Source organism: Pelodiscus sinensis, chromosome 1 (genome assembly GCF_052426305.1).
Source record: "Pelodiscus sinensis isolate ZL-2025 chromosome 1, ASM5242630v1, whole genome shotgun sequence".
In the NCBI taxonomy this organism is placed as follows: domain Eukaryota; kingdom Metazoa; phylum Chordata; order Testudines; family Trionychidae; genus Pelodiscus; species Pelodiscus sinensis.
In genome coordinates this window covers 271,218,722-271,240,180 of record NC_143052.1, presented here as the reverse complement: position 1 = coordinate 271,240,180, position 21,459 = coordinate 271,218,722, and the positions used below count along the sequence as shown (strand labels likewise).

At 45.4% G+C, this 21,459-nt stretch overlaps 1 protein-coding gene across 19 annotated transcripts in view; it reads right to left on the bottom strand.

The window, feature by feature from the left end:
• MYCBP2 (MYC binding protein 2) overlaps positions 1 to 21,459 on the bottom strand; it is a 376,578-nt gene that overhangs the window by 176,245 nt on the left and 178,874 nt on the right. For all 19 annotated transcript variants that reach the window (XM_075918843.2, XM_075918845.2, XM_075918849.2 and 16 more), the window contains one exon: positions 5,120 to 5,338. In XM_075918843.2, coding sequence (XP_075774958.2) covers positions 5,120 to 5,338 — 219 coding nt within the window. The remainder of the gene's footprint in view (positions 1 to 5,119; positions 5,339 to 21,459) is intronic.

Genomic DNA, 21,459 nt, shown 5'->3' with positions numbered 1-21,459 from the left:
GTGGGGGAGGGGCCTTGCGCACTCCCCCATCTCCAGGCTCTGACTGGCATATATATATTAATCCCCTTCATAAATTGGGATGAGTGAAATCCAAATGAACTTCTAAGTGGAGATGAAATGCTATTATCACAGCCAAATATTTTAGGCAACTAAAGGACATGCCTGATTTTTGAGGACTAAAAGGTAAATAAGAGGAGGGGGAAGTGGGGCTGACGTGGGTAAAATGTGATGATTGTCACACCATATGGAGAATCTGTGCAAGTATATATTTCTGGGAGATGGTCTGCAGCAATTAAGGAGGACCTCCTGGACAGCTGCAGAGCAAGATGCTCCAAGTGATGTCAGCAAGCAAGGAGCCACACCCGAAGTTGCAGACTGTGTGTTCAGATGACAGTCAACTCTTGTTCCATGTGAGAAGGCAAGAGACAGATGGAAAGTGCTACTCGGCCATTATCATCATTTAAAGGAGGCAAGGGAACCAGGTCTGTTGGGGGCAATTGGGTGTTAAATGTGGCTCTCTCCTGTTTTATCTTGAGGAGTACACAATGGAAGAGTGACAGTGATGGAAAATGTACAAGAAGGGCACATCCCACTTCATTGTGAAGGTGCCTACTATGGACTGAGGACTGCTTCAGAACAGTAATGTGGGCATTTGGTATTGGTGCTAGTTGCAAATAGGTGTATTTTAGTTTCCCTACCATTTAAATACCGGAACTAGCATTTTGAGGTTGAGTTCCCACTCGTAATTTAGAGTGAAATGTCTGCTGAGATTGTCCGCCAGGATATTGTCCTTGCCTAGTAAGTAGGCAGCTCTCAGATGTATGTTGTGAGGAATGCAACCATTCCAGAGTTGAAACATTTCTAAGCATAATGGATAAGAGCGGGCCCACCCTGACATTTTATGTAGTACATTGTCATGAGATTATCCGTAAATATTTGTACTGTTGTGTTCTGAATCAAGGATAGAAAGCATTGACACACATTGTGCACTGCTGTCCATTCCAGGACATTTATATGAAGCCTGGACTCCTCTGGAAACCAATGTGCTTAGACGGTATGATGGTTAATGTAGGCACCCCGGCTGATGAGAGAAGTATCTGTAGTAATCGTCATGGATGGTGACTTGGGGCGAAGAGGTACTCTACTGCAGATATTGCACGGATTTGTCCGCTAAGATGGGGACTCCTTTATTTCGGCTGATGTTACCAGCTTGTTGATGGGGTGAGTGTAGCCTGTATATTGTTTGTATGCATGTCTATACTAGTCTTATTTTCAGCCAAGCATTTGGACCACAAGTATAGCTGCTGACGTACGGCCTAGCAGTTATAGACACAGTTTTGCTGTGACCTGCAGGCTGTTCTGTGCTGTTTATGCAAGATCTGCAAGTGTTAGAAACCTCTGATAAGGGTGTGATGCTGTGGCAGACAAGCTATCTAGGTGAATGCTGATGAACTCCAACTGTTGCGTTGGGGTTAGTGTTCATTTTTGCAAGTTTAGCTGCCTAGCTTTTTGGAGAGAGTCTTGGAGATGGGAAACTGTTCTTTCTGTATTGTGTGACCCTTTTAGGAGGCAAGGGTCTAGATATTGGAAGATGACAATTTCCATTTTGCAAAAGTGTCTTACTATCATTGCCAGGACCTTGAAAAGACCTGAGGGAATGTGGAAAAGGACTCTGTACTGGAAACAACAGTTGTGACCAGCAAATTGTAGGTATCATCTGTTTGCTGTGAGTATTGCATTATGAAAATATGCATCCTGTAGGTTGATGTCTACAGCCAGTCTCCCTTCTACAAGGCAGGGATTATTGTGCTGAGAGTTACCACCTTGAAACGCTGTGTGCAAATGAACTGGCTGAGGTTGCGTAAGTCAAGGATGGGTCTCCAGACTTCCATTAGCTAGCTTATAAGAAAATAGCAAGTAAACCCTCCTCCATCCTGTGTTGTTGAAACAGATGTTCTATTGCTCCAAGCTTCAGAGGGTGATTCAGTTCCTGCATGAGAGCGACCTCTTGATATGGGTCCCTGAACAGGGATGGGTGAGGGAGTGATGGGGAGGTACATGAAATAGGGAGGCAAAAACCAATTCACACAATTTCTAATACTCATCTATCTGTGGTGATAGCATTCAAGGATGGATAGCAGGATGCTAGGCAGTTCCCAAATGGGGAGGAAGTGATCGGACACTGCCTTTGAGAGTTAGGGGTTCTCTGGCCCCTGACCAACCCTTTAAAAGGTTTGTCTGGATGTCTTCTACCGCAGTCTGGACTTCCCTGGGGAAACCTGACAGGCATAGCTAGGACACACGTCACATGACTACCACAGTAGAGATGGAGCGAGCTGCTGTACCACCTGAGTCGAGCACGGCCTTGAGCACGGTGTGGGAAATAAGTACACCCTCACTGATATTTGCCTTCTACTGCTCTCTTCTGTTGTCTGGCAAGTGTTCAATATAAGATGACATGATAGCAGTTTTCAGGTATCTAAAAGAGTGTCACAAGGAGGAGGGAGAAAACTTGTTCTTCTTGGCCTCTGAGGATAGAGAAAGAAGCAATGAGCTTAAACTTCAGCAAGGGAGGTTTAGGTTGGACATTAGGAAAAAGTTCCTAACTGTCAGGGTGGTTAAACATTGGAAAAAGTTGCCTAGGGAGGTTGTGGAATCTCTCTCTGGAGATATTTAAGAATAGGTTAGATAAATGTCATTCAGGAATGGTCTAGACAGTAATGGTCCTGGCATGAGGGCAGGGAATTGGACTCAGTGACCTCTCGAGGTCCTTTCCAGTCCTAGTATTCTAAGATTCTATGTTAAAAAACATTGTGTATATACTGGGCTAATAAAGCAGCATAATTTGGGTGGCTGATGAATATGCTTTTCTTTCAAATAATTCTAGGCACTTCCAATCCCTACCTCGAGATGTAGTGCATGTAGCGCTCTGCCTGCCCCTTCAATTTACTGCATTCACAACTAAAGAGTTTGTACTAGGATGAGAAAATAAAAAGTCTGCTCCCTGCCATGCCACATAGTACATTTTCATCACACCTTTTGCAGGCTGGAGGAATAGTGGCCAGAGTATGCCATGTGATCTTAGCAGGGTCCATTTGGTAAAGCCAGCCTGACAGTAAAGGAAGCATGGAGGATATCTCAGTCTGTGCTGGGTCTCTGGTAGGTTCACAAACAAATCTTTAAGAAGTCTGTCCCCTTTTATAGTAATAGAGATGTAGTTGTGTTAGTCTGGTCTTGATGAAACAAAAGACAGGACTATGCAGCACTTTAAAGACTAACAAGTGCATCTGGCCCATGAAAGCTTATCACCTAATAAACCATCTTGTTAGTCTTTAAAGTGCTGCATAGTCCTGTCTTTTGTCCCCTTTTATAACGTTCTTGAAAGGACTTGAAATTATCCCCTGCGGTGAGTGGCAGGGGCATGATGGTAAACATTAAACGAGAGACCCAAAGAGAATTCAATGGCACCAGAATTGAGCATATATACAGTATTCATATATTAGATAACTTTTGCGTATTAACTTTTAAGGACATATTCAGTTGTATACTTTGACTGTTTTGTGCTCTCCTAAAAAAGTAAAAAGTAGCCAAAGCATACTGGTGAATCTAATTTAATATGTTCAGTGTCTAGCTACAGAACTTCAAGACAAGTGAGAGTTGAGGAGGACCTACTGTTCTACTAAATAACTCTTTCCCCATTTATTTCTCATCACTGAGTCATTTCAATCAATTCAATTAAGCATGCAAATTAACTGGGTGAGGACTGGTTACAACAGCACCATTTAAGATCAACCTAACATATTGACCTTGAACTGTCTACAATTATAAATAAGCTACTTTAATTTCAATATCATTTCCTCAAACATAACCTCTGCATAAGTCATCTACTGACAACACTAGAAGAAGCACGTTAAAATGTTCTAATCATTTGACACAAAAAAGATCTGACCTGGTTTGCTAGGTTCCTTAAATGAACCATTTTATATTAATTCTAATTCAAACTAATTAAGAGATTTACATGCATGTTATCTGGAATTTTGAGGGTTCCATATAGGAAGAAAATACTGCAAGGTCAGAAACGTAATTCCATTAGGAAGCACGGGCAATTTAAAGCTCAAGTGATTATGTCTATATTCTGCATCAGCTGCCCTGCTCTCTAAACAAAACATAGGAGCAGCAGATAAGAAAGCATTGCAACAGTATCAATGCATATCAGCTTATATCAATTCACTACTTCCAACGTTCTGCTTCATAGTTATGATTTCACGGTCGCTGTGAAACATACCAACTCTACAAATGAAATGATTTAATGAAAATTACAGGCACAACTTAATCTTTGAGAATTTCGCATCCTACATGGTGGTCAGACAGAATTCATTAACCATTGTAATTGCCAGATCTCCCAGCCAATAACACTAGAGGTGCTTCAGTATCAGGGATTTCTCCTTGCTCAGGGCTAACTATATTTACACTGAAAGCTCTGAGATCAGATTTCATAAGAGCACATCTTAGCATTCAATAAGGATGTTGGGGATATGTGTTTGGGCTATCTTTCCCCATGAGAAAAAAAACAACAACTTTTGGGGCACTATCTGTTAGGTTCATGAATAAGTAAGAGTTTACCAGGAGCTCATAAAGAACATGTTTCCGATAAAGCACAGCATTACATAACTATGTAACTTTGCTCTTTAAACTTTAAAAATGTTATTAAAATAGCCTTCATCTATTTTGATTCATAACAAGAAATAAAATGTCATATTTTTAAATAAACCATCTAAAAAGACCCCTTCTGCTGAACAGACAATAAATCAGATATGTTGCAACAGTAAAAACAGCAGAAAACTGAATTATAGCAACTGTTAAAAATGTGTATACAAAATAAGAATTTAAGTAAAAGATTTAAGTTACAACTTCACATAATTTGCCTCAGGACAAGTGTGTGACTCATAGCATAATGAGATTCATATATACATGAAATCAAGTAACAGTGCAACACTAACACTGTATGCTCACAGCTTAGACACAAACTACATAACATTAGAAATATTCTTAAAAATTCTATGCATACTTTCAATCTATGATATGTATTAAAAAGCACAGACATACAAATGGCCCTTACCTTATAGTGGGTAACACAAGCTGGTTTATAAGGGTGTTCACTTTCTATGACAGCATAATGATTTGAAGTAGTACCAGCTGAGAGCCCTTGCTCAGGCTGGTTCCCTGTGGTGCTGTCTGTAGATTGATTGGGGTTAAAGGAAGGAGGGGCATATTTCTGATTCAAGATGGCTACAGAGGGAAGTAACTGCTGTACTAGGCCGAAGACTTCAACAGCAACCTGCAATATGAGACACAGTAGAAAATAATATTTTATCTGATATGAAGGGAGAGAGTAAAAAAACAAAAACAAAACAAAACAAAAAAAAACACACCTTACAGTTCTCTATAATACGCATTTGGAATAGTCTCAAAATTAACACTACCATAGTTCAGTTATTTTACCAGATAAAACTGAGGAGACAAATGAGCGCCAGCTATCCTGAGGGAAACTTCGGAGGGAACCAGCTACTAGATGGTTCGATTAGTCTTTTGCCCCTATACCCAGGTTGGACAACTGAATCAGGTGTCAGGACTGGTATGGACCTGCCACCAGAGTTTCCTCTGGCTTCACCCTGCCCAGGCATAGTTCACCTCCGGGCAAAGCCAGAGGAAACTCTGGTGGCGGTCCATAGTGGTCCTTATGTACAAATCGGTCATCCAACCTGGGTATAAAGAGTGAAAGACTAATCGAACCATCTAGTAGTTGTTTCCTTCAAAGCTCCCATCAGGATAGCTGGCGCTCAGCAGTCTCCTCAGTTTTATCTGGTAAAGCGAATGATTAGAGGTCTTGGGGCTGAAACGATCTCAACCTAGTCTCATATTTCAGTTATGTGATTTGGGTTTTTTAAAGCTCTATTTCTCCCCATGGATCAAGTGTCAATGCATTAGCTAATTTCAAAGAGTCAAATACAGTAATGAAACTGGTAATAACGTCCTTCTTTGCAGTTTAAAAATGCTTCATTAAAGTACCATGTTGGGGAGCCAAGTATTTTGAATAATGAGTAATCATATTGCCACCAAAAACATTGGGCACTATGTAGTAATTGGAAGACAAAACACAAATACTCTCTTAAAGGGATAGAGTAAACTTAAAATCATGCTTGGATTACTTCTATTTTAAATCTTCAAGAATTTTGTTCTATCTGAAGGACCTATTCTCTCCATCCTCTGGCTTCCTAGTTTGTGTGTTTGTGAACTTTCTGTATAGACAGTTTCTCCCTTGTTACATGTGCCTTACAAACACGTATGAAAAGAAAATTAAGCAGAAGAATGCGTTGTAAAAACTAGAACATGGCAAGGATAACAGCATAAATAATATCTGAAACTACTTTTAACTTGGTGATATAGATTAGATTTTAAATTGAACACAGAACATAAGAACAGCCATACTGGGTCAAACCAAAGGTCCATCTAGCCCAATATCCTGTCTGTCTACAGTGGACAATATCAGGTGCCCCAGAGGGAGGGAATACAACAAGTAATCCTCACATGATCCCTCCCGGGTCAGCCACCTACAGGAAAACAGAGGCTAGGGATACCATTCCTATCCATCCTGCTAATAGATATTGATGGATCTACCCTCCATGAATCTATCTAGCTCTTTTTTACCCGTTAAAATCCTAGCATTCACCACATCCTCTGGCAAGGAATTCCACAGGTTGATTGAGCTGAGTGCAGAAAAACTTCCTTTTGTTTGTTTTAAACGGGCTGTCTATTAATTTCATTTGATGACCCCTAGTTCTTATATTGTGGGAACAAGTAAGTAACTTTTCTTTATTCATTTTTTCAACACCTGTCATGATTTTATAGAACTCCATCATATCCCCCCTTAGTCTCCTCTTTTCTAAGCTGAAAAGCCCAGGTCCCTTTAATCTCTCTTCATATGGGACCCATTCCAAATTCCTAATAATTTTTGCGGCTTTTTTCCTAACATTTTCCAATACCAATATATCTTTTTTTTGAGATGTATGCAGTATTCAAGATGTGGGCGTACCATGGTTTTATATGGAGGCAAGAAGATATTCTCTGTGTTATTCTCTATCCTGTATTTAATGATTTCTAACATTGTTTGCTTTTTTGACTGCTGCTGCACATTGAATGGGTGTTTTCATAGAACCATCTACAATGTCTCCAAGATTTTGCTCTTGAGTCGTAATAGCTAATTTAGTCCCCAACATTTTGTATGTATAGTTGGGATTATTTTTTCCAATGTGTATTACTTTACATTTATCAACATTAAATTTCATTTGCCATTTTGTTGCCCAATTATTTAGTTTGGTGAGATCTTTTTGAAGCTCTTCACAGTCTGCTTTGGTCTTAACTATCATGAGCAGTTTGGTATCATCTACAAATTTTGCCACCTCACTGTTTACCCCTTTTCTCCATATCATGCGATTGGTCTCAGGACAGAACTGGCTTTAAAGCCAGCTCCCCCCCCGAGAAGCGCTTCCCCCCACCCTCCGCTGCCTCTTTCTGATAGAGGCAGCAATAGGGATGGGAAGAAACTAAACAACTAGTTGTGTACATTCCTAAAAGCAACTAAAGTATAGTAATGTAGAGCAGCAGCAATGTGCGTGAAACAAAATCTTGCAGTTTTTCCAATTAAAAAAATTATTGGAGGATTTTTATTATATAAAGCATATTCTTCCATGAAAGAGTGAGTACAGTATGCTTTGGTTTATGGCTTCAAGTATCAACATTTGAAATAATTCATTTTCATGAATTAAAATTTAAAGATGCAACCACCCACTCTTCTGGATACCCACTCCATTAATGGAAAAAAACAATATAAAGAACATTTCACCACAGCTGTGGATATTCACTAAATACATCAAAATAAACCTAATTCTTTTCAACAATTATCTCTACAAAATCTGCCCCAAAAAAGGTAGTTCTGAGAATACCCTAAGATTAACAATCACAACTCTGACAGACCAAGGAGTGAATTAAATCCGAAGTCCAGGGACACTCAAAGAGCACTTATTCAGCAGCACCATTCCATTTACAATGAAGACACTACAGCAGGAATGCCTTTGTTGATTTCAACTGTGAGCATGGCATGGGAAGAGGATTGATTTACTCAGGTAACCAGTTCCCAAACCACTAAAAACTTTGTATCAGCTTGTCCTACCTTGTACCTGATTGACACTAAGAGAGGTCACTTACATTTAATAGTAATTGTAGGTCTTTGAGATGTATGTCCCTAAATATACTCCACATCATTATATAAGCATGCCTATGTAAACGGCATTGGAGATTTTTGTCAGCAGTGGCCATGGGTCTGTGCCCCAGATTCCCTCATGCTTTCGTACGAGGGCATAAAGAGTAGGACCAACCTCCCACCAATTCAGTTCCTTTTCAAGCATGATAATGTAGCAAGATATATGAGGCAAAAGTAAATGAGGGAGGACAATGGGAGCACCTAGAAGAGTGCACATCCAGTTACTGTATAAGGTATCTAATCTCTACATTTTGGACCAGTTTTTCTATGGGTGTGCCACATCAGTAGATGCGCATGCCCTGAAAGCAATATTTCTATCACACAAGGGTGCTGAGAAGGTGGATTCAGTATTGAAAATAGAACAATGCCACAAAAATTTGTGTCAGGTCTGTATGCAGTAACAAGGATGTTATGCTGAGAGAACTTGTATGCCGAACACCAGAAAGCTGCTTTGCAAGAAGCCTGGGAGAGGTATGTTACTCAGCATGTCAACAGAAGTAGATTGAGCCCTGGTGAAGTAAACAACTCTTGGAGTGGAAAAACCCTGAGGCTAAGATGTATCCTACAATTATTTGGACAGTCTGAGTGCAAAATTCCTTGCCCTTTCATAAGTTCCGAAAATCAGATTAAAAAGTCTGGCTTAAGCCCTAAAACACCTACTGGAAGCCCAATACTCTTCTTACATCTAGAGCATGAAGATTCATTTATTTTCTTGAAGAGTGAAGGCTGGGATAAAAACATCATTAGGTGAATCTGTTGGTTGTCATTAAATTCGGAGAAAACCTTTGGAAGAAAGAATGGCTGTGGATGCTGGCCCAAAAGAATTGGGCAATCAAATTGATTAAGGGACTGGAGCACATGACCTACAAGGAGAGGCTGAGGGATTTGGGCTTATTTAGTCTGCAGAAAAGAACAGGGAGGGGAGATTTGATAGCAGCCTTTAACTTCCTGAAGGGAGGTTCCAAAGAGGATAGAGAGATGCTGTTCTCACTAGTGATGGATGGCAGAACAAGGAGCAATGATCTCAAGTTACAGTGGGGAAGGTCTAGGTTGGATATTAGGAAAAACTATTTCACTAGGAGGGTGGCGAAGCATTGAAATGGGTTACCTGGGGAGATAGTGGAATCTTCATCCCTAGACATTTTTAAATCCTGGCTTGACAAAGTCCTGGCTGGGATTATTTATTCAGGGTTGGTCCTGCTTTGGGCAGGGGGCTGGACTTGATGACTCCTTATCAGGGAGGCTTCTCTAGCAATGATCCTTGAGGGAGTGGACTGTATAAATGGAACTCCTATGCACACCTGGATCTTTCCACACAGAGTATCAAAATACCTATCCTATGGGATCCAAATATCCACTTGGATAGGCTGTATTTGTTGGGAGTACAGATGTTTTCTGAGTCAGACCTAAGAACACCAGAAGAGGAAGTTACTCACCCTGTGCAGTAACGATGGTTCTTCGAGATGCGTGTCCCATGGGTGCTCCACTGTAGGTGTCGGGCTTGTCCCGGCGCCGCAGATGGGAGAACTTTCGTAGCCGTAGTCTGCCGGACCGTGCATGCGCGAAGCACGGCTAGTGCTCTTTCGCGCCATTTCTGTTCGCGCGGTCCGGCTCCCGCCAGTTCCTCCTGATCCTCTTGGTCTGAAAGACAAATAAGAATTCCGAAGAGGGGAGGAGGGCGGGTCGTGGAGCACCCACGGGACACGCATCTCAAAGAACCATCGTTACTGCACTGGGTGAGTAACTTCCTCCTCTTCTTCGAGCAGTGTCCCGTGGGTGCTCCACTGTAGGTGAATTTGCAGCAGTAGCCCCTGAAAGGAGGGGGGTTCGGTGCTATCGTGCTGCGGCTGTGGACAGCACCGCTGTTGCCACTGCTCCCTCTGGAAGGTGAAGGTTGGGAATAGCATAGTGCTTGGCAAAGGTGAAGTTTGACGACCATGTAGCAGCCCTACAAATGTCTTTTAGAGGGACGCCCTTTAGGAATGCAGTTGATGTAGCAACTGCACGCGTTGAATGCGCTGTTGGATTCTGCAACAGTGGTCTACTACGTAGAGTATAGCATTCCTTTATGCAGTTCACTATGATTGACGAAATGCGCTGTGCTGACAACGGGTGACCTTTAGAATGGTCGGCTGTAGACACGAATAGCGTGTTTGTCTTCCTGATGGACATAGTCCTGTCTATGTAGAAAGCCAGGGCACGTCTGGCATCCAAAGTGTGTAACCGAGCTTGTTCTGCCGAGACATGGGGCTTTGGGTAGAACGTGGGAAGTACTATTGGTTCATTGATGTGAAATCTTGAATTCACTTTCGGAAGGAAAGTGGGTTAAGGACGTAAAATGACTTCTTGATCGGTAAACAGAGTGTATGGGGGTAAAGCCGATAAGGTAGCCAGCTCACCAACCCATCTTGCAGAGGTTATCGCAGTGAGAAAGATAACTTTAATTGTGAGAATGCGCAAGTCGCATGTGGCCAAGGGCTCAAAGGGTTTTTGAGTTAACGTGTTAAGAACTAGCTCTATTGGTTGTGCTGGCTGTGTTCGGTGTGGAAAAAGATTAGCCAAGCCTTTCATGAAATGCCACATCGTCGGGTGAGAGAAAACTGAATAACCGTCTAGAGTGTGCTGTAACACAGTGATTGCAGCAACGTGCACTTTAATAGAGGCGCAGCTGAGAGAAGAGTTCTTAAGGTGCACGAGGTAGTCTAGGATACGGTGAATGGGCACGGAGTAGGGATCCAGGAATGCCAACGAGCACCATGCAGAAAACCGTGCCCATTTGTGAAGGTAGGTGGATCTCGTGGATAATTTTCTGCTATGTAAGAGAATGTGTTTGACCTCTTGCGAACAGATTATTTCTGTTTGTTGGAACCAGCTAGGAACCATTCTGTCAGTGCCAGAAGGTCGATCTGAGGATGGAACAGACGCTGATTCTTCTGGACAAGAAGGTCGTGCCTCTTGGGCAGAGGGAATGGACGACGCGCTGACATCTGATGGAGGTAAGGAAACCATGTTTGCCTTGGCCAAAAAGGAGCTATCAGGATTACAGTGGCTTTGTCCATTAGTATCTTCTCTAGTACTACATAAAAACATAAGAACGGCCGTACTGGGTCAGACCAAAGGTCCATCTAGCCCAGTATCCTGTCTACCGACAGTGGCCAGCACCTGGTATCCCAGAGAGGGTGGACTGAAGACAACGATCAAGCGATTTGTCTCCTGCCATCCCTCTCCAGCCTCTAACGGACAGAGGCCAAGCATACCATATTATCCTCTGGCTAATAGCCTTTTATGGACCTAACCTCCATGAAATTATCTAACTTCTCTTTAAACTCTATTGTAGTCCTAGCCTTCACAGCCTCCTCTGGCAAGGAGTTCCACAGGTTGACAAGACGCTGTGTGAAGAAGAACTTCCTTTTATTAGTTTTAAACCTGCTCCCCATTAATTTCATTTGGTGTCCTCTAGTTCTTCTATTATGGGAACTAATAAATAACTTTTCTTTATCAGCCCTCTCCATACCACTCATGATTTTATATACCTCTATCATATCCCCCCTCGGTCTCCTCCTTTCTAAACTGAAAAGTCCCAGTCGCTTTAACCTCTCCTCATACGGGACCCGTTCCAAACCCCTAATCATTTTAGTTGCCCTTTTCTGAACCCTTTCCAAGGCCAAAGTATCTTTTTTGAGGTGAGGAGACCACATCTGTACACAGTATTCAAGATGTGGGCGCACCATAGTTTTATACAGGGGCAGTAAGATATTCTGGGTCTTATTTTCTATCCCTTTCCTAATAATTCCTAGCATCCTATTTGCCTTTTTGACCGCCGCTCCACACTGCGTGGAAGTTTTCAGAGAACTGTCCACGATAACTCCAAGATCTCTTTCCTCATTTGTCGTAGCCAAATTAGCCCCCATCATGTTGTACGTATAGTTGGGGTTATTTTTCCCCAATGTGCATTACTTTACACTTATCCACATTAAATTTCATTTGCCATTTTGTTGCCCAATCACTCAGTTTGGTGAGATCTTTTTGGAGTCCCTCAAAGTCTGCTTCTGTCTTGACTATCCTAAACAGTTTGGTATCATCCGCAAACTTTACCACCTCACTGCTTACCCCTTTCTCCAGATCATTTATGAGTAAGTTGAAAAGGATTGGTCCCAGGACTGACCCTTGGGGTACACCACTAGTTACCCCTCTCCAATCAGAAAATTTACCATTTATTCCTACCCTTTGTTTTCTGTCTTTTAACCAGTTCTCAATCCAAGAAAGGACCTTCCCTCTTATCCCATGGCCATGTAATTTACACAAGAGCCTTTGGTGAGGGACCTTGTCAAAGGCTTTCTGAAAATCTAAGTATACTATATCTACTAGATCCCCCTTGCCCGCATGTTTGTTAACCCCTTCAAAGAACTCTAATAGATTAGTAAGACAGGATTTCCCTTTACAGAAACCATGTTGACTTTTGTCCAACAAATTATGTTCTTCTACATGTTCTTCTAATCTGGGGATTAGAGGTGTGGGAGGCAACGCAAACAGCAGTTGATGGCTCCAATCGTATAGGAAGGTGTCTCCCTTGGAGTTCAGACCTATTCCTGCCCTTGAACAGTATTGGGGGCATTTGGCGTTCATGCAGGTCGCAAATAGGTCCACTGTTGGAAATCCCCAGGAACGGAATATGGTTAAGAGGACTTCCGGGTGAAGCTCCCATTCATGCTTCAGGGAAAAATGTCTGCTCAGTGCATCGGCTATAGTGTTCTGCTGACAGGGTAAGTATTCTGCAATCAGGGAGATTTTGTGGTGGATGCACCAATTCCATAAGGCAATTGCCTCGGCGCAAAGTGACCAGGATCGGGCCCTGCCCTGCCTGTTTATATAGTATACCGTCGTCATGTTGTCGGTAAGATTTCGGATAGTTTGAGCATGAATCTTTGGGAGAAAGTGACGACAGGCATTGCGCACCGCTCACAGCTCTAGGATATTGATATGCATCATCGACTCTACCTTGTACCTGATTGTGTTCCAGATGTGCACCCCAGCCTAGTAAGGATGCATCGGCGGTCAGTTGTATTGTCGGTTGTTGGCGACAAAATGGAACACCCGACATCAGATTTTTGGGGACTGTCCACCAAGTTAAAGAATTTCTGACATGCGCGGGGATTGGTCCTCGTTTGTGGACATCTCGAACATTTGGAGTGTAAACAGTAGCTATCCAGTGCTGAAGACAACGAAAGTGTAGTCTTGCATGTTCAACGACGTATGTCATGGCTGCCATGTGTCCCATAAGCCGGAACATTGTAGGAGCGAGGGTTTGGGACTGGTGGTGATGGCCTGTATAAGATCTTGCATTGCTTGAAATCTGATTATTGGCAAGAGAGCACGAGCAGTGGTTGAGTCGAGTTGTGCACCTATGAATTGTATCGATTGGTGTGGCCTCATGGCCGACTTTGGGATGTTGATGATCAGGCCCAAGGTTTCGAAAACTGTTTCTGTGAGGCATATCATGCGCAGAGCCTCCGCCGCTGAAGACACCCTGATTAGGCAGTCGTCTAGGTAGGGGAATATTATTACACCGAGACGCCGTAGGTACGCTGTTACTACTGCCAGCGTCTTGGAGAAAACACCGGGAGCCGATGAGAGACCGAAGGGCAGGACCCTGTATTGGAAATGGCCTGCTTCTAATTGAAAGCGTAGACATCGTCTGTGAGCCGGGTGTATCGCTACATGAAAGTAGGCGTCCTGTAAATCGAGGGACATGAACCAATCTCCGCTGTGAAGGACTGGAATGATAGTGGCTAGGGTAATCATCTTGAAGCAGTGCCTCTGCAGATACCGATTTAATCCTCTGAGGTCAAGAATCGGTCTCCATCCCCCTGATTTTTTCTCTGTTAGGAAATATCGGGAATAGAACCCCCGTCCCCGAAACTGTTTTGGTACTATTTCTATTGCTCCGATGGTGAGGAGGCGATCGACCTCTTGTTGTAACAGAGGCTCGTTAGATGGGTTCCTGAAAAGGGATGGGGTGGGGGGGTTGGGTGGGGGTAGAGTGGTGAATGGAATGGTATGCCCTAGCGTGATTGTTGTCAATACCCATCTGTCAGTGGTGATGTGAGACCATCGGTGTTCGAACGGTCTCAGGCGATGATGGAATAATGCCTGTGGAGGTTTGGGATGGGTGTTCAGCGGAATGGTACACAGTCCCTTGACTGGGATGTCAAACTTGTGGCTTGGCATTTAGACGGCCAGATGTTTTTGGCTGAGGTCTTCTTTTCTGCTGGCGCTGCCAGTTGCGTTGCTGGTCCTGCTGCCTGTATTGGGATGGTTGAAAGGTGAACGATCTCTGTCTCTGATAGGGAGTATACCTCTTCCGACGAAAGGGAGGAGTATACATGCCTAGAGTTTTGAGTGTGGTTCTTGAGTCTTTACCAGAATGAAGCACCTGATCAGTTTTATCAGAGAAGAGATTCTGTCTGTCAAAGGGTAGGTCCTGGACTTTGGCAAGAAGGTCTTTAGGAACTGCTGCCTGGTGTAGCAAAGAGGCCCTGCGCATGACCACGGATGTAGCTGTGGTATGCGCTGCAGTGTCAACCATGTCCAAAGCTATATGGAGAGCTGTTCTGGAAGCTGCATAGCCTTCTTGGACCACCGCTTTAAGGACTTCCCTTTTGCTCTCGGGTAGATGTTCCAGTAGGGGCTCTAGTTTGGCATAGTTATCAAAGCTATGATTAGCTAATGAAATACAGGACTATGTAGCACTTTAAAGACTAACAAGATGGTTTATTAGGTGATGAACTTTCGTGGGCCAGACCCACTTCCTCAGATCAACTAGTGGAAGAAAACAGTCACAACCATATATACCAAAGGATACAATTAAAAAAAAATGAACACATATGAAAAGGACAAATCACGTTTCAGAACAGAAGGAGGATACGGTGGAGGTATCAGCAGAGTGAATATGTGGACAAAGCTGGCAACAGGGTTTGTTGCAAGGGAAAGTACCAGGGTTGGTATTAGTGTGGTATGTCCTGTGGTTGTTGGTAAGAATCATCTTGAGGTTAGGTGGTTGTCTATAGGAGACTATGGGTCTGTCTCCCAGAGCTTCTTGGAGTTTAGTATCCTGTTCCAGTACTGTATACTGATACCATTATTGGACCTAACCAAGTGAGTTATAAGATCAAGAATACATATTCCTGCGTATCCAGAAATATAATTTATGCTATCATGTGCCGAAAATGTCCGTCTGCTCTGTACATTGGACAAACGTCTCAGACACTTCACCAAAGGATCAATGCCCACAAAACAGATATTAGACAGGATCACAAAGAAAAAACAGTTTCTTGCCATTTCAACCGGAAAGGACACTGTCTCAACGACCTAATTACATGCATCCTACTCCAGAAGACTTTCAAATCTGCACTTGAAAGGGAATCCTCTGAACTGTCATTCATGCTAAAATTTGACACGCTCCGCGGGGGGGTTGAACAAAGACACCAACTACCTTACCCATTACAAAGATAGCTTCCCCAATTATCACCTCTAATACCATTAGCTCACAGACATCTACCTTTCCTCACCTCTAATATCATTAACTCACAGACATTTACCTTCCTCCCTCCTCCCCCGTATCCTCCTTCTGTTCTGAAATGTGATTTGTACTTTTCATATGTGTTCATTTTTTTTAATTGTATCCTTTGGTATATATGGTTGTGACTACTTTCTTCCACTATTTGATCTGAGGAAGTGGGTCTGGCCCACAAAATCTCATCATCTAATAAACCATCTTGTTAGTCTTTAAAGTGCTACATAGTCCTGTATTTTGTTTCAGCTACACCAGACTAACATGGCTACATTTCTATCATGATTAGCTAATAGCGCCGAATAATTTGCCATTCGGAGTGTACGGGTAGCAGACGAGTAGACCTTTCTTCTGAAGAGGTCTATCTGTTTCATGTCCCTGTCCGGGACACACTGTCTTTGTTGCAGGCCCCTCATTCTTTGTTGGGCCACATCGGCAACCAGAGAATTCGGCTGAGGATGAGAGAAAAGAAACTCCATCCCTTTGGCCGGAACGTATTATTTTTTGTCTGCTTTTTTGTTGGTGGCTGGTGCAGAAGCCGGCAACTGCCATATGTCGTCAACAATCTCCAGGATGGCATCATCCAATGGGAGAGCCACCTTCACCTGCTGTGAAGGTTCCTGAGCAGGTGGTGGGATTTCTGTTGAACTTCCACAATCTGTACTTTTTGTGACGCCACCACTCTCCTGAAAAGGTCTTGAAACTGTCGAAGATCGTCCGACAGAGATGTGTCTTCCTGGAATAGGATTGGTCGGTGGGAGATTGGTCTTGAGGCTCATCCTCAGTGGTATGTTGTAGGAGCACCTGAGGCTCGGGTGGTTGGGGAGGCGGGATCCCTGATGGAGTTGGTGGTCTGGTTGCTGCCGGTAAGGGTTAACACTCCCTGCTGGGTGGTGTGTGTGACCGATGAGGAGAATAAGATACAGAGGAATGTCGAGAATGAGAGTAGTGCCTATAATAACGGTGTTCCGGTGACCTATGGTAATACGGGGAGCGGTGCGGCGACCTGGTATAGTAACGGGTCCTGTGAGAGGTATAATACCCATAGCGACCAGAGCGTGATGGAGACCTAGGAGATCGGGATCGTTCTCTGGATCTCGGAGTTGGTGGAGGTGACCGACGATAACGGCGCCTTGGAGAGATACGCGGAGAGTGGTAGACCCTCTGCAAGTGCCTCATAGATTGGGGGGAGAGACCCGATGAAGGAGAAGGCGGTTCCGGTGAAAATTGGATGTTTTCTGGTGAGGGAGATGGTGTGATGATTCTCCTAGATGTTCGGTGCATGGCTAAAGCAGTCCGTCCCACAGAAGGTCGTGCAGGCTGCACATCTCCTTCAATTGGTGCCGGCGGTGCCGTGTCAGGAGGCAGAGAACATTGTGGGAGAACAGACTCCCAAGCCGGGGTGAGTTCCCGCACTGAAGAGTCGCTCGGCGCTGGCGAGTTACTTGGTGCCGGTGAAGGGCATGGTGCCTGAGCATCTGACAGTGCCGGGGGGAGACGTGGTGCCGGCGACGCAATCGGTGCTGGAGGTTCTTTCGGTGCCGAGGTGGAAGTCGGTGCCCTAAGAGTGGTCTGCGCCGGGATCGCTTGTGGCGCCACCGTTGTGGGCGGTGCGGAGGGTGTTCTCGGTGCCGTATGTGACGTCGGCGCCGGGGAAGGCTTCGGTGCCGACGATAGCTTAGGCGCCAGAATAGTCGCGGGCTGCGGTGCCGAAGTACTGCGGCAGTGCTTCGCCTTAGAAGGGCCATGCACGCCCGAGATGCCCAGTTTGTCCCCCACGCTAACACATGTCAAGGGAAGGGAACGAGAAGGCGATGGTCTTTTCTTCGCCTTCTTTGGGGATGGCTTGGATGAAAGAAGAGGGATACCGGAGTCACTTCATCTTGTGGCTGTAATGCTCTATCGAAGAGGAGCATTTTGAGCCTCATATCCCTGTCCTTCCTTGCTCTCGTGGTAAGTTTGGAGCAGTGAGGGCACTTCTGGGGTATGTGCCCCTCACCCAAACAGCGAATGCAGAGAGCGTGACCGTTGGAGGCAGGCATTGCTTCCTGGCATGAGCTGCACTTTTTAAAACCAGGAGAACCCGGAATGGTCGCCTCTGTCTTCCTCTGACGGGAGTCAAGAAGAAAAACTATTTACAGGTAACTTCTGAAGAAATTTTTTTTTAAACTAGAACGACTACGACTAATACTAACTAACTATAATAACTGGAAAGAACTAACTATGAACTAATCTAACTAAATCCTATAAGTTCTTCCTCTCTCTCAGTCTGACAGAGTCTGAGGAGAAAGCAATATTCTGTCCACGGCCAAGGATGGCCAGGAGGAACTGGAAGGAGTCGGACTGCGCAAACACAAATGGTGCGAAAGAGCACGAGCCGCGCTTTGCGCATGTGCGGTCCGGCAGACTACGGCTACGAAAGTTCTCCGATCTCCGGCGCCGGGACAAGCCCGACACCTACAGTGGAGCACCCACGGGACACTGCTCGAAGAAGCAGCATAGTGTTGTTAACATCATCACAAACATGCTGGCTGCTGTATGGTGTAGAAGTTGTAGACAAGATCTTGTTGTGTTTTCTGTTCTCTGTTATACTGTTAAGATGAAACTTGACAGAGTGTTGATTATGTCTCTGAGCAGATATAACCTGGTGGTAGAGTCGTCCAGACTGGTTCTGACGTAGTCTTTTTGTTGCATGACTAAGAGTAGACTTTCCCCCATTGAGATGAAGGCCCTATGAGTGAAACAAAGATTAATCCCTGCTAGTTGCTATGTAAGCTTCAAGAAATAGAAGGATGCTTCAGGAGTCAATTGTCCAGTCCAGGGGTCTCTGGGACATGGTTCTCACGGTGCATCCAGAGGTAATCGCCTCCTTACAGTGGTGGACTCAGGAGGCTGTGGTATGCAGCGGGGTTCCATTTACTGTGCTTACCCCCGATCACTCTGGTGACAGACGCCTCGGACCTGGGTTGGGGAGTGCACCTGGGGCATCACAGGACCCAGGGCTTGTGGTCTCCTGCAGAGCAAGCCCTGCACATAAATGTCCGGGAGCTCAGGAGAGCCTGCGAGACCTTCCTGTCATAGCTGTCCCGCTGCTCCGTCCTGGTGTGCCTGGACAACACAGCAGCTGTTTTTTAACCTCAACAGGCAGGGGGGAGCCCAGTGACCTCTCCTCTGCCGCAAGGCTTTGTGGCTGTTGGACTTGTGCGTGGCGCACGATATAGCTTTGCAGGCAGAGTACCTGCCGGGGTGCAAAAACTTGCTGGCCGATGCTCTGAGCAGGTCTTTCGGAGCCCACAAATGGTCCCTCAAGGATTCAGCCCTTCGTCCGGTCTTCCACAGGTGGGGTTGTTCCCTACTAGACCTGTTTGCCTCAGCACACAACACCAAGTGCCAGAATTACTGCTCCCTGTTGGGCCTGGGGGACCACTCCAGGAGAGACGCCATGACCGTACTGTGGCCGGCAGGCATCCTCTATGCATTCCCTCAGTTTCCCCTAATTCCCAGGATTCTGACCAGGGTCCGGACCTTCAGATCCACGGTCATCCTGAGATCCCCGCGGTGGCCCAGGCAATTCTGGCTCCCGATCCTGGTGGATATGCTCACCAAGGAGCCTATAATGCTCCCGCCTGTTGGGGATCTCCTCACCCAACCTTGGGACAGGGGACTCATGGTTCACCCGAATCTCAGCTCTCTCCACCTGCCAGCCTGGTTTATCCGTGGCTGACCCAACCAGAAAGGGAATGTTCCCAGGAGGTGCAGATGGTGCTCCTAGGTAGCAGGAAGCTGTCCACCAGGCAGTCCTATGCAGCCAAGCGGCGGCGGTTCTCATCTTGGGCATCCAGAAGGGGAGTGCACCTGTCCTGTGCACGTGTCCCGTCCATTCTGGACTACCTTTTCAAGCTCAGGTCCGGTGGACTCTCTACCTCTTCTATCAAAGTCTATGTGGCATCACTCTCCGCCTTCCATGTTAGATCAGCAGGAGTCTCTCTGTTCTCTGACCCTGTGGTCAAAAGATTCCTTAAGGGTTTGGGTAAGTTATATCCCTCGGTTAGACCCCCTCTCCCCGCTTGGGACCTTAACCTCGTGTTGTCTAGACTTGTGTCGCCGCCCCCCCCCCCTTTGAGCCCCTGGCCACGTGTTCATTGAAGCACCTCTCTATGAAGGTTGAGTTCATTGTGGCCATTACGTCGGCTCGCAGGGTCTCCGAGCTGAGGGCGCTAACTGTAAACCCGCCCTACCTACTATTCTCGGACAATAATGTGAGGCTCTGCCCTCACCCAGCTTTTCTCCCCAAGGTGGTGTCACCGTTCCATCTGTCCCAAGTTTTCTTTCCAAAGCCTCATGCCTCTCTTAGGGAGCAAGTGCTCCACTCCCTAGACGCTAGGCGGGCATTAGCCTTTTATGTTGATAGAACGAAACCCTTTCGTAAGTCCACTCAACTGTTCGTTGCTTTCGCGGACAGAATGAAAGGGCTCCCTATCGCGACCCAGAGGTTGTCCAATTGGGTCACGGGGTGTATCAGGGAGTGTTATGTCCTGGACGGGAAGGTCCCGCCCCGGGTTACAGCACATTCCACCAGGGCGCAGGCATCCTCTGTAGCTTTTGGGGCGCATGTTACAATTACGGAAATTTGCAGGGCAGCCACATGGTCGTCAATGTATACCTTTACGGCGCACCATGCGCTGACACAGCAGGCCAGGGAGGACGCAGGGTTAGGCTCTGCGGTTCTCAGCTCTGTATTGTAAATATGTTGTTGTTTTTCTCTGTACCACATTGCAATTTATTCAACAGTTCTCTGTGTTATGTAACTTGAATAAATAGGTTTTTGGGTTGTTCACCTTTCCTGGACTTCTCTTTCTGGGTGCTCCGACCCCTCCTCCGTGGAGCGGGGTTGGCTTGGAAGTCACCTGATTCGAATGGACACGAGCAACCACTCAGAGAAGAAAAGAACGGTTACTTACCTGTAACTGTTGTTCTTCGAGATGTGTTGCTCATGTCCATTTGATTGCCTCCCTACCTCCCCTTTGTCGGAGCGTCTGGCAAGAAGGAACTGAGGAGGGGGAGCGCTGGCAGGGGTACTTATGCTCCGCCATAGCGGCGCCACTCCAGGGTACCGCTAGGGAAAACGCTCTGGAAGGCGTGATGCATGCGGTGCGAACACATGATTCGAATGGACATGAGTAACACATCTCAAAGAACAACAGTTAGAGGTAAGTAACCGTTCTTTTCTGTTGGACATTGCAGTTGGACAGCGTCTCCAGTAATCCCCATGGGGGACCTGGGACTGCGTTCTCTCCTGCTGTCTGTAGGGAAGCTTACGTCGCTGAGGAGCCGGCGTGTGGATCCCCAAGAACCAGAGTGTAGACCTCGTGTCCTTGAGCATATGGAGTCTCGAGTCCATATTTTCCGAGAATAATGCCTTGCCATCAAAAGGCAGATCCTGAATAGTAGTCTGGACATCAGGAGGTATTCCAGACACCAGCAGCCAGGTACCACGGCGCATAACTACACTCGATGCCATGGTGCGGGCTGCAGAGTCAACAGCATCCAGGGAAGCCTGAAGAGCTGT